A 13,431-nucleotide genomic window follows, 5' to 3' on the forward strand; every position below is an offset into this window, starting at 1 on the left:
GAATTACAATGCTATTTGATCATGTATTTGATCCCAATAAGCAATTTCCATATGTTTAATTTTAAAACAGTTATAACAAATAACTGTTTTTTGTTTTGTTTTTGTTTTGTTTTGTATACGTTGATGCCTTGGTCAATAGGTCTTTTCAGAACAATTTTTGATATTTATCTCAGAATTAAACATATGCAGTTTATCACCTATACCATTGTCAGATGTGTATTGCATGGAGGCACTGTGTTTGGAGAGAATACTGAGAAACAATCTAATCAGTTGTTTTGGTTGCAGAGAATTACATCATAGAATTTCTGTCATTGCTGATTTTTTTTTTTTAAAGTTTGAGACTGGTACTCATTTTACCATTCTCGCTTGGTTGACCTAAGAGAGGAAAGAAGAAGGAGAAGAAGGATTGTTAACCCAATCAGAGTTCCGGTGTTGATCTAGTTTGAAATGTCATGTCATCCATGAACTTTTTCAGCAGCCAATCTCTTCCCCTGTGCTTCTTTTCTAGTTCCCTCAAATCTTCTACATCTATAATAGGATAAAGGACAATTTTAAAATGTTTTAACTATTTTTAATATGCTACAAATATCTTTAAATGTGGCATGCTGGGTGGGCTGCTCGGAACCAGTGTAACTTTTATTATTTTTAATTAGCAGCCACTGTAAGAGAGTTGGGTAAGCTGAATCATTTGGTGGTTAAGAAACACTCCTAATTGATTGACGGAAATCTTTGTAAAAGCACGGATGGTCACTTTCTGCAGAATTATAATCTTGCTGCTGTACATAATGAGGTCAGCAAGCAAGAAAATGTAGAATTCTATAGCATGGATCTGTAAGCACAGCACTGTCTAGGCTATTTAAGTTTAATGAGGCAGCTACTGTGCTGCTGCATACGATCGCTGAACAGTCTCAGCATGTATTTCAAAACTAAAATGTAGCTCATAATCCATGTCCATATGCTGTAAAAGATGAGACTTTTCTGTTAAGTCTGCATTCTTCTGCATTCCCTTTAGTATTAATGGTATCAAAATTTGTTATTTGTTCTATTTTATTGCAATTGAGTATCAGGATTTGTTTTTCTTCCTTGTCCTCAGAGCATTGGCACTACCACATAATAGTACCTTGGTAGCATTCAGATTCCCTGGAGAATATCCACTTTCTTCAAGGTTAAAACAGCCACTAAAAGAAGGGTAGTGTTCTCAAACATTATTTTCTTTAATATTTTGTAAGCATGCAAACAGCCGAGCCATCATTCATGTTTTATATATATAGACATTATGAATAATTTTCTTGCCTCCACTAATGTTTCAGAAAGTATTGGCGTGTCCAATAAATGACTGTGGCTCCAATGATCAAACAAAGCTAATCCAAGGCTGATCTCAATCTTTCCATGCTTTTACACAGATTTTTTTAAAAAACAATAGTATTAATGTGTAAGGTGCTGTATCATGGCTTTAAATGTACTTTGGGTGTGTGCCAGTCCCCTTGTGCATTTATATTTGATAATTCAGCCAATTACATCAAACTAATAAAGTGAGATGACCAAAATGTACCAGTTCAAATTTCGTATCTTTTTACTACTTCTCATCAGGAGTCAGAGAAGGGAGAATTGAGAGAATGAAAGGGGTGAGCAAATCCAAATTTTCTTTTTTGATGCTTTGTCAGGCCCAATAAACTTTATTCCAAACAGATTCCTAAAAATCATGTGTGCACTCACTGTAATGAAGAGCACTGGAATCTGGTATGTTCAGAATAGAAGATCAATGATGAATTATTAGACTGCATGTGCATTTGATCATAGAAGGTCACATTTTTACCAAAGTCCCTCCCCCAAAAAAAGACTGCTTTTGCCCTCCCCACCACCTCATTCAACTTTCTTTTTTATATTTTGGGAACTATTACAGTAAGATATTGCATTGATCTGTGAAGGAAGACTCCGAAAACTGTTCCATTTTATACTGACTGCCACATATGGCTGGCTGTGACATGTACCATTTTTAAAACAAATGAAATTATTGAATAATAAAAAAATAAGAATACCCCTGGGTATTTTCACTGTTTGCGCAAATAGTAATAAGCACAATTCTTGTCTTATACTTAGCTCTGTTAAGATCTTGAGAAACTGTAACACCCTCACTAATACCTTGACTGAGAGTGAGAGTAGAATTTTCTTGATAAATTAGTTTACATATTCTTCTGGGAGCTTGTTTATGTGTAAAAGCTGATTCCATACACAACTGGTTTTTTTCCCCCTCTCTCCTCACTTTTAACTTGCAGCATATATGCATGCAGGCTACTTTGAGGTGGTCAACATCCCTTCCCTCGTTAAACGTTAATTTTGGTGTTTTGCTCCATTGCTTGATGATGTAATGTACTTAGCAATAATGGATGGTTTCCAGAGAGAGATTGTAAGTTTCTAGTCCTCTTTCTCATGAAAGGCATAACTTTTTGAGGAGAGTCTTGTGTAGAATTGACGAGATCAAAAGCAAAAATCTGTTTTGCCCTGTGCAACAAGCAAGAAGTATTTTGTGGTGATAGACAAGTGGGGGAGAGGAAGGGGAAGCAGTGAAAAGAGACTTTCCATTTATTATTAAGACGCTGATGATTGTGGAGAAACATAAAGAAATAAACACATACGCTTGCTTCATAGAGATACGATTTCTCAAGCCCACATTTGAAAGCTGCCCATCCCCCGCCAATAGTAAGAACATGAGTTTTTTTTTTTTCCTAAAGAGAGAAAAAAAATCACTCATTTTCCTAGAGAATCAATAAGGCAGCGTTGTACATCGCGGTGCTCTTGCATTGTTATCAATCTTTGCTTTTCCCCTTTTGTGCTTTACCAAAAAAAAAACTATAACAAGAAATGATGCTGTTTTGAGTTCTGTTGAATATTAATGAATAAAGATGCAGGTGGTCTGTATTTAGTCTTTGCAGCCTGCTCTTCAGTAAATGGTTTTCTAATCTTTTTTCCTAGATGGAAATCCTGTATGAATGTGGAAGCCATTAGCAGAGTAATTGCTGTCTGTTACCATGACAACCAGCCGCTGCAGTCACCTGCCCGAAGTCTTACCAGACTGCACCAGCCCAGCCACTCCTGTGGTAAAGACTGTGGAGGACTGTAGCAGCCTTGTGAATGGACAGCCGCAGTATGTCATGCAAGTTTCAGCCAAGGACGGACAGCTGCTATCAACTGTAGTACGGACTCTTGCCACTCAGAGGTACGGTCAGTTAGTTGTAGCAAACCCAAGACATGTCTGGTTGCCTATTCAGCAGTGCTGGAGGAGTAAGGGCAAAGAATGGAGGGGATGTGGTTGCGAGATCTGAGCTCCTGTAGTTCTACTTGGGACTTTATTTTTAAGGCCAGACTAAGCACTGTCTGTTTTTGTCATGGTTAGATTAAAGGCTACTCTTCTGCATGCTCCTGTTTCTGTGAGGCACTCTGAGCAGATTCAACACACAACTTGCACTCTTAAAGCGTTCCTCTTTTGAATTCAGAATGAATTTTGTAAGCTGGCAATAACTTTGTGAATATCTCTAATGTGTAAAACTTGCTCGTTTTCGTTCGGTGCAGGAAAAGGTGGGGAAATAGCTAGGAGATACGGGCTGTAAAGTGAATAAGATGCAATAAATCCTTCCGATTTGGAAAAGAAAACTTTAGAAGTAACATCCTGCTGACTTGTGCATGCTGCTCATTGCAAACTATGTGCTTCTGTATGAATGATTGATAGAAGAAGATTTTTTAGGTTTTCTCTCATCCAGTGTCAGAGTGTTATGGAGCTGCTTCTTCTTATTTTTTTTTTCACTCTTTCATGTCTGGCTTATATTTCTACAGCCAGGGAGCCTCCTAACTATTTGACACAATAATCACTGGCTGCATGGTTTTTCTCAAATGTGCTTCATGAATACGTCTGACAGTTGGAAGTCATATTACTGTTAACTTATGGGGGGGTGAATGCTGGCAGGGACTGATGGGCATTGTAATACAGTACATCTGAAAGATTCCAGATTGGGGGAAACTGGCTTATTTATTTTCCCTGAATGTTGTTGAGTCATTAATAGGTCTTTATTCTTTAAGTTAACTTTAATGCATAGATACTCTCTCACAAACAGTAATTGTTAAATGCATCATGGTATATATATTGCCTGTCATACAATTAGCCAATTCGACCAAAGATTAATACTGGAAAACCATTTTGGATTGTTAGAAAAAGGTATTCCTTTTCCTACCTTAGCACAGTTGTATATTCATACATGTGATGTAAACTATGTTAATAAAATACACATAACATTTTTGATGTGCTTTTTCTTTACAAAACAGATTATTGGAAGTTTCTGCAGAAAGTTTAAGTCACTTATGTAAAAAACTAAAGTTTCAATTGCAGGTTACCATGATAGATCTGTCTTAGAATAAACACTTTTTCTAACAGTCAGTTTCTGAAATTTGTGGATTTGTTTTTGTGTTGGTTTCTTCTTTTTCTTAAAAAGCAGCACACGTAGGATTCTGTTCAATCCTGTCAGAACTGCTCTGTGAGATAAGTTAGGGCTGAGGGGCAGAGATTTAAAGGAAGGACACTCTAATACATAGTTGAGAGGAATATTAAGCTTCTAATCCTAATGCTTCATCAAGAATACTATCTCTTCCCAGCTTGGTCTCCTTCTAGATACTTGTATAATGCTATGCCTGGATTCCCACATTAGGGAAAGCAATTCTGTATCATACTGCCTAAAAATGAAAGTATTAAGATAAGTGGTACAGTATCAAATTGTAAATATTAATTTGAATAATTTTGAGATTATGAATAAACCAGCCATTGCGATATACCTACGATCATGTTTAAGGAAAGAATAAATACATTGAAACAGAAATATCACAGTTTGATTGCTATAGGGAGGGTCAAATCAATTATATTATGCTTCAGTTATTTTATAAGGAAAGCCAATGGAACAAAACAAGCCAGTCTTCACTTATAAAAGACTTATGTTCATTCAAATCAATGTTAATAATTTAACTTGGAAGAAAGAATTTTAAACTTAAATAAATAGGCTAAGGAATAAAGTCCCAAGTTTATTTTCCTGGAGAAGAATTTAAACAACAATTGCAGGTGATAATGGGAATAGGTTTATTCTATGTAAGTTAACATTCTATGTGCATTGTACCATAAATCCCTTATAGCTATCTTCTTCCATTTTATTTTCTTTTGGAGATCTTACAAGAACCTAAGGACCTGGAAAAACAGCCTATCACGTCATATATAAAAACACTGAAGAATCCTAAGAGTGGAGATTATTCTGGTGTCTTTCCACAAAATATACTTTGGGGCCCTCCAAAAATAAGGGCAGAACACTGTTTCCTTTAAACGCAGGAACTGTCGGACCTTTACCCAAGAGACAACGGTGCATCTCTCTGAAGAAACTTACTCAGCACTCCTAAGCTAAAAATGGAAGAAAGGCTTTTGTAAAAATCATTTTTACAAACAAAAGTGAAATAATGAGACAATCGGCTGTTACAGAATCTTGAAGCAAGCCTGCTATTTATAGCAGCCCCAAGATGTAAAATCTCACCTGTCTTTATGTAGTAGCAGATTTCGTGCTGCTCATTTCTCACCTTTGGATGTGAAGGGCACCTGCACCAAATATTTGGTCTCAGGTTTTTGCTTCCGGTTGTCAACTTTGCGCCTCCTATTGTGTTCTCTCTTTGTTATCCCCAAATTCTAGAGAGGATAACTTTGTCCCAGCAAAGACTTTGCTCAAATTCTCAAAGAGAAACTGGTGCCACATGGAAAAAGAGATGTCCTAACTCATGCATATTGGAAAAAGAGAAAGGAGATACAGTAGTTGAGCCAGCCCACTATGATAAGTATAGTGTGAAACTAACATGAGGAGAAAATAGAGTGACTACGTAGAGCAGCAAATTAAACCTAACATCCATAGGACTTCTGCCTAGAGCATGCACATGGATACTCTGCACGTGATACCTGAAGAAGCAGTAAAGCTGCATGTAGATCAGAGAGGATATTTAATACCATTTCAAAGGAGCCAGAATTAGATTTTACTTGAAATGTTTGTTTTGGGTATTTCTGGTAATTTTAATAGATTTTTCTTAAATAAAACCAATCGCAATGGATGAAGAAATGAAAAATAGATTGAAAATACTTCATCCGTTCAAGCAAACAAATCTTGAGCATGCATATACAGTAAATGTGCTCTAGAGAGGGAAGAAAAGAGATTGTGAAAAATAAGTGTGAGAATGAATAGCTACAACTAATCAATTAACTATTATGCTTTAAAATCAGAAGCAGGTTTCCAAGAAAAAACTGTTACAGTATAGAAGAAAAGAGCTTCATTCTCAAGAGATCTTTACTTAGGATTTTCTTTTGTGGTGATCTATTTCAATTTAAGTCAGAGGTCCCCAACTTTTTGGACAGTAGGGACCGGTTCCATGAAGAGAGGTTTTTCCATGGATCGGAGGATGTGTGGTTTTGTGTGCTGCCTACATCCTGCGGATGAGGCTTTGCTTGTTTGTGCAGACCGGCTGCTGGCATGCTGTGGCCCGGGGGTTGGGGGCCTCTGAATTAAGCAATTGCATCTCTAAAATATCACACATATTTTTGATTTTCTTATCTTTTGGATTGCACCGTGTGATAAATAGCAGTATAATACACAACCACTATATCCAAAGTTGGCCCATTCCAAATGTTAACAATTTTAGTTTGATAAAGTATATTTTTGATTGTTTAGTTATGTGTCAAGTTTTCTTTATTATGTTGGATTTCTGGGGGTCATGCGCCCTAATAAAGTTTGAGAATTTTTTGAGTCTGTCCTTTCTCTTCACCTTCATTTCTCCTCTGTATCTTAATATAGTACTTCTGGAGTGTGTTAAAGCAATTTCCCACAACATTTCATTCAAAAAAACTTGGTTTAAGTTCTGAATGAAACTAAAGTTACAAATTGTGATTTGGTTCTGGTTTATAATCCAGAAGAAATGGCAGACAGGAATTGTAAGGAGGCTGCAAAAGAGAAGAAAATGCAGAGAATACTGAAAACTCAGGAAGGGGAGTGGGGAACAGGGACAAAATAGAACATTTGATAGACTGATGAAAGACCTTTTCTCGGTTGTAGAAATTTTTGGCTATTCCAATTTTGGCTAGATTGCTGTTATTGTTATTAGAAAGACAATATTGGCGCGAATGTGTTAGAGAATCAAGGAGCATCTTTCTCTCTCTCTCTCTCCCTCCCTCCCTCCCTCTTTTCCTCTCTCTCTGTCTTACTCACTCACTCACTCCACAATATACCGCATACATGGTGGCTCATTTGGGAGCAGTAATGAATGTTGCCCAGATCACATTAACTAATAGAATTTAAGGGTTGCTTCTTTATATGACTTGTTCTTAAAGATTGGTGCTGCCTTATTAATTCTTCTACTATGATAAGATTACATTGTAGGTAGTTGGAAAGGGATTATGCACAGCAATGAATTAGGCTCTTAAGGTCAACTGTATACAGTACAATTAACCTTGAAATAATCGAATAACCTTGATGTGCCTTCAATTTAGGATTCCTGCACCAATCTAATTCTTCTTTTTTGCAGTCCTTTCAATGACCGACCAATGTGCAGGATTTGCCACGAAGGCAGCAGTCAAGAAGACCTGCTTTCTCCTTGTGAATGTACTGGAACCTTGGGGACTATTCATCGTAGCTGCCTGGAACACTGGCTCTCATCTTCAAATACCAATTACTGTGAACTTTGCCACTTCAAGTTTACAGTAGAGCGCAAACCAAGACCATTGGTCGAGGTCAGTAATTGAGAGAAGCTTTTCATTATGGATTTTTTTTTATACTGTACCGCAAGCAAAGGAAAATCTGGAGAGTTTAGGGTCAGAGAGGAGGAGCAAAAGGACATCAAGAGAATATTTATTATTTACTAATCAAATGTATACACTGCCTATGTCACTGTCTAAATGACTTGGAGTAGTTGAACAAATAAAAAACTGAGTTATGTAAAAATATAAGTAAAAATTCAGTTATGAATCCTTTCAATTTTTAGCCAAGCCCATGAGTGATTAAAGTCGAATAGATGCCTGGGGTTTTATGTACCTTTATTTAACTATAGCAGAAAATATTTAGGATATATGTAATATTCTTTGATTTGGTGTAGGCATTTTGAAAGGAAATAAATGTTATCATATCAAGAAAAATATTAGTGTGTATTATAAATATATACTAAGAAATCACTTTTAAAATCCACTGAATAGACAAATGATGTGGGGTTTTTTACATTTTAAATATTTTTGTTGCATCTCTTTGTTGCCAAACAATGTCGTATAAGCCAGTTGTTTTATTCTATTTGTTCATTCTAGCTGCAGTAATTTAAATAAGTGATTTAAATAAATTGAGTTGTATATAAAATGACAATATACTCACTTGACTGCTGCACTAAAAGCTTTTTGTTTTCTTTTGAAAGACAATATATTACAGGTCACTTAAAAATCAGCGTGAAGCAGTGGATTGTGAGAATTCTGAATAAGATATTTTTCCACAAGTTATAAAAAAATTAGTTGTGAACCTGACAAGATAGTACTATGTATTCTATTTTGTTTCAGCCAATATTATTTCACTGTTCAGAATCATAGAGCTGAAGGGACTTTAGAAATCTCTAGGCCAATTCTTCACTTAGTGCAGGAGCCATCTGATCATCTCTGACATCCGCCATCTTTCTGAGGGCTTGGTGAAGGAGAACTCACTGCCTCACATGGCAGCCTGTCCCCTGGCTGATAGAACATTCATTCAGAAAGGTCCCCCTGATGCGTAATGTACGTTTCCTTCTTTATATTTTTAACTGACTGGGGCAAAAGAGAATGTTCACTCCAGTGTGACAGTCCTTCAGATGTTTGAAAATTGCTATATCACCCCTTCATTGTCTTTTTTGCAGGTTAAAACATATCTAGATTTTTTAAACTGCTCTTCATGGTTCTTTGCTGTTGTGGTTCCTTTCTGAACTTGTTCCATTTTGTCCATTTTTTTAAAACTCTGGTGCCCAGACCCATATGCAGCATTTCAAATAGATTCTGACCAGGGCAGAGTAGAGTGGAACAGTTACATCCTGTGTAATAGTTACTTCCTGGACTCTTTGCTTCCATTATTGTATCCTAAGATAGCATTTGCCTTTTTTAGCAGTTAAATTGCACTCTCACTCGCATTTAATTTCTGGTTGACCAGGACACCCAGATCACTTTCACATGTACTCCTGACTTTCCATCCCATATTCTGTCCTACATTTTTGTTACCCAGATGCGGAACTTTATATTTCTAACTGTTACCTTCCATTATATAAATTACAGCCACTCAATACTTACCATCTGAAGTGATGCTATTAATGAGAACTCCTTAGGTTCAATCATTCAGGTAACTATGAGTTCATGTAACAATGATATCATCTACTTCATGTTTTACTCACTGATGACTAGCTAATGAAGGTTCTATTGAGGTCCAAATATAATATGTCTGTGGCCTTTCTATGAGGTATTAGAAAGTCTACTGAAAGGGGTAATATTAGTCAGACATTGATTTTGATAAACTGTATTGACTCCTGTTTAATTGTAGCATGCCAATTCAAGCTCTCACAAACATATTGCTTGATAATCTGTTCAAGGACTTTGCTCAATATAGACATGAAGTTTTCAAAGATTACTGAGAATAGTTCTACGATCGATTCTGCTAATTATTTAACTACTCCAGAATATAATCCATATGGCTCTGGAGACAAATTCATTTACATTAGGTAGTTCTTTATTATTCTCTCTTTCTGTGTTCAAAGGTGTAGTTCCTTGTTCCCCCAGTGGCATACAATCACTACCTAGAGCTCTATTTTCCTTCTTGAAGAAGGAATGGGATTTAGGAAGTTCTGCTTGCCATCATCCACACATTTCTCTTAGCAATGGACCACACTTTATAACATAACCAAAGAATGCTCTGTTTGTTGGATTTGGTATCTCTTGCAAGCCTCAGCTCATTCTGACTATGTTAGCTTTTGTGGTAGAATTAGTACAGTTTTTGGACACCATCTTCTATTTTCTTTGGTTCTCTTCTTTTACTTCCTATTTGTGTACTTCCAGAACTATATGCCAATCATGAGTATCATCTCAGCAAGTTTCAGTGATGCTTATCTCATTACATTTGTCTTCCTGAATTAAGAACTCTGGTTTTCCCTTTTTATTCCCATATTTTTTACATTGATGCTAAAATATAAGAGGCTTTGAGTACCATTTACTAGTATCTCTGCAGTCTTGTTCTAAGAAGCTCCCAGCATCCTGCTTTTCATTTTATGTTTTGCTTTTTTGACCCTGTCCTTGGTTAGATATTCAATTCTAGACTTTTATCACCCCAGTTCACTTTTGTTTTTGTTTAATGCCTTCCTGATTAGAGTGTTCAAAACACCGGCAAAACACTTCCCAGTTCTTGTAAATTATCCATCAATCTCCAGAAGTCCTTCATGAGGGTTGCACAGGCTACTGTCATAGAATTCAACCCTTCTGTTTGCATAGCCATTTGTTGACTTCCAGAATCCTGTTTTCTCTTCTTGTCCCATGACCTTCAATTGAAATTGAGTGATGAAAAGAAACTGATTGATGAAAACATTGCCGGTACTCCAATTTGGTAATTTCTTCATTGCATTCTCATATGGGCATATAGAAGGCTATTCATATAGCATTTATTTAATTAATTCAGTTAGGTTTGTATGACAACCTATCACATCATAGCAATTCTGGGCAGCTATTTTATGTCTGGATGTAGCTGTTTCAGCTCATCTTAGGAGGAAATCAATGACCACCACAAAACACCTCTTTCTTTCAGGTCAACTCTTGAGTCTTTTCAATTCATAGAGGTTCATGTGTTTTCTATAGTATTCCGGGATAGTTTGCTCAGGTGGCTGTCCACTGTACTCCAGAAAGAGAGTATAAAATGGTATAAAATGACTCCTGATTTTCTTTCTCCCTTGCCAGGAATGATTAAGGGGTCTTAAGGCTTAAAATCTAGAAGAAATGACACATACATAAAATGAATGGATAGGAAGAAGGAAAACAATGCAGGCTGAGTTGTTAGTTTCCAATAATGGAAACACCTTCTGAAAGACATCTACTCAGTCAATGCTGACTTTATACTGTACAATGAGGTCTCAGTTTTCTAAACTTTACTTAGAAGATTAAAAATAGTCCTCACTTAACGACCAGAATTGAATACAGAATTTTGGTCATGTCATTGTGGTTGTTATGCAAGTCACATATGACCAGACTAATCTTACAACTGTTTTTATGATAGTTGTAAAGCAAGTCACCACAGTTAAGCATTACCATCTAATCTTTAGGCAAATTCATTTTTCTTAATGGGTGTTTTTGCTGGAAACCAGCAAAAAAGTACAAATGACCATGGGACACTACAACAAACCGTAAATGCAAGCTGGTTGTCCAGCATCAAAAATTCAATCGGGGGCAGAGGTGTGTAGAAGCCATAACTTTGTGGACAGATTATAATTAACTTTGGGGGGGTGTCCATCATAACTTTGAATGGTTGTTAAGTGAGGACTACCCTTTCATGGCAAGTAAGATTGAAAGGGAGGTCTGTACGCTTTCACCATTTAATGAGTAGAGGAATATAATGCTTAGGCTTCTTACAAAAACAGGATTTGACAGATTAAAAAAAAATGCTTGATGATATACCAGATTTACTAGAAAACATAGGCATCCAGAGGGGAAAGGGAAGCAAGGAAATGACAGCATACACCCGATGATGTAAATCAGAGAAATGCTGCAATCTTCATACTTCTATCGGACATTTTTGACAAGTACATAGTCATGGCATTTTTAAACTACATGCATGTGTCATTTTGGCATTACTGTAGCTTCTTACAGATACCACTGCCAGGAATGGCTATTCAGAATGGGACAACTCGTTGCAGCCAACTAGCCACAGGACAACTTGCCACAGCCAACTCACTGCAGGACATCTTGCCACAGGACAATTTAACAATTCAATTTAATTATTTAAAATAAATAAAAAAATATTTTAATTTTTGTCATTGACGTGTCATTCTGTCCCTCTTTTTGCATCCGTTCTTTAATTATTTTATTCCACCATTTCTTTGATATTAGTGTAACTCTTGTCCCACGGCAAGCTGTCCTGCAGTGAGTTGCTGCAACAAGTTGACCGTGGCAAGATGGCTATGTCAGGTTGGCCATGGTGAATTGTCATAGACCTCTGGTTATTTACAGTTAGAAATGGGCCATCCCTTTTTGGATCTTTGCTAGATTTTGCTAATGGCTTGTCATTTAATTGTAAGCCACCTAGAGGCACTTTTCAGAGTGAGACAGGCAGCAAAACAAACAAACAAATAAACAAATTCACTATAACAGAAAAGGCATCAGAGGCATCAATATTTCCAGATCAAAAAGCCCTGGGTTTTTTTTCCTCATAAAATAATTTGTTTGCCGTGGTCCTTGTGATGGGTGAGGGCAGGGCTAGTCTAGCTGTGACAGCAGTAGCAAATGAAGAATAGTGAAGCTGGTGGGTAATAATCTTATTACCTGCAGTTATTCCTCTTTCACACAGACCTGCTTGTTCAGCTGTAGCTATAGCTGTATTTAACCAAGTCTACATTATGGTATGAACTCTCGATTTAAGTGAGCAGCTACATTGGAATTACAACTGTGGCAAATGATTTAAGGCTCAGTTACAGTAAGGAATCCTTTAAAAATCAAATGTTAAAACAAAGATTTCCAATTATCAGTGCATATGATTTTTCATGAAAACTCTATCAAGATAAATTACACAAGATTGTTGTGAGAGTAGATGTATGGCTTAATTTATTTCAACTTCACCTTCTAATTGGCTGTCCATGAAAATGTTCTCCTGCGCAAATGAAATGTGACATTTCTTGAGTCTTAATAGTAACTGGGCAAGCTCAAATGGAAAGCGAATGCTTCCAGAGCTGGAAAGGTATTGCTGTGTGATCACAGAGGTAATTTTCTTTCAACTCAAGAGACAAAAAAGTAGCCTGTTAAAATTGCTTATGTTATATGCTTAAATAAGGCAAAAGTGAAAATGAGTTATAGGCAAATTCAGGGACTACTCAATACTGATGGTACTTTTTTTGTATAAAGGCTTACTGGGGAATTAATTTGAAATAGTTTAATATTTGCAAAAATAAAAATTTGCTAATATGTTCCAGAATAGGCTCTCAAGAAATGTTCCTATAGAGGCACACAACAAAGTAAGACATGAATGAAACTAAAAAGTATATGCAGCAACTCTGTATAAAATACCAACTTATAGTTCATAAAAATGAACAGAAACCAAAAGGCCCTGGATTATTCTACAGTTTTTTCTTCAGACTGGACATTTTCTTAATTGCATAGAAACTGAAACTGCCTGGTTGGCT

At 36.4% G+C, this 13,431-nt stretch overlaps 1 protein-coding gene across 3 annotated transcripts in view; it reads left to right on the top strand.

Annotated features, from left to right (window-relative positions):
* The window catches only part of MARCHF3 (membrane associated ring-CH-type finger 3), a 119,174-nt gene that overhangs the window by 84,982 nt on the left and 20,761 nt on the right, over positions 1-13,431 (top strand). For all 3 annotated transcript variants that reach the window (XM_039334159.1, XM_039334160.1, XM_039334158.1), the window contains 2 exons: positions 2,974-3,217; positions 7,588-7,792. In XM_039334159.1, the coding sequence (XP_039190093.1) occupies positions 3,030-3,217; positions 7,588-7,792 (393 nt within the window). In that variant the 5' untranslated portion in view covers positions 2,974-3,029. The remainder of the gene's footprint in view (positions 1-2,973; positions 3,218-7,587; positions 7,793-13,431) is intronic.

This window comes from Crotalus tigris, unplaced genomic scaffold, assembly GCF_016545835.1.
Source record: "Crotalus tigris isolate CLP2741 ecotype Arizona unplaced genomic scaffold, ASM1654583v1 scf7180000017628.32516253702:7417878, whole genome shotgun sequence".
Lineage (NCBI taxonomy): Eukaryota > Metazoa > Chordata > Lepidosauria > Squamata > Viperidae > Crotalus > Crotalus tigris.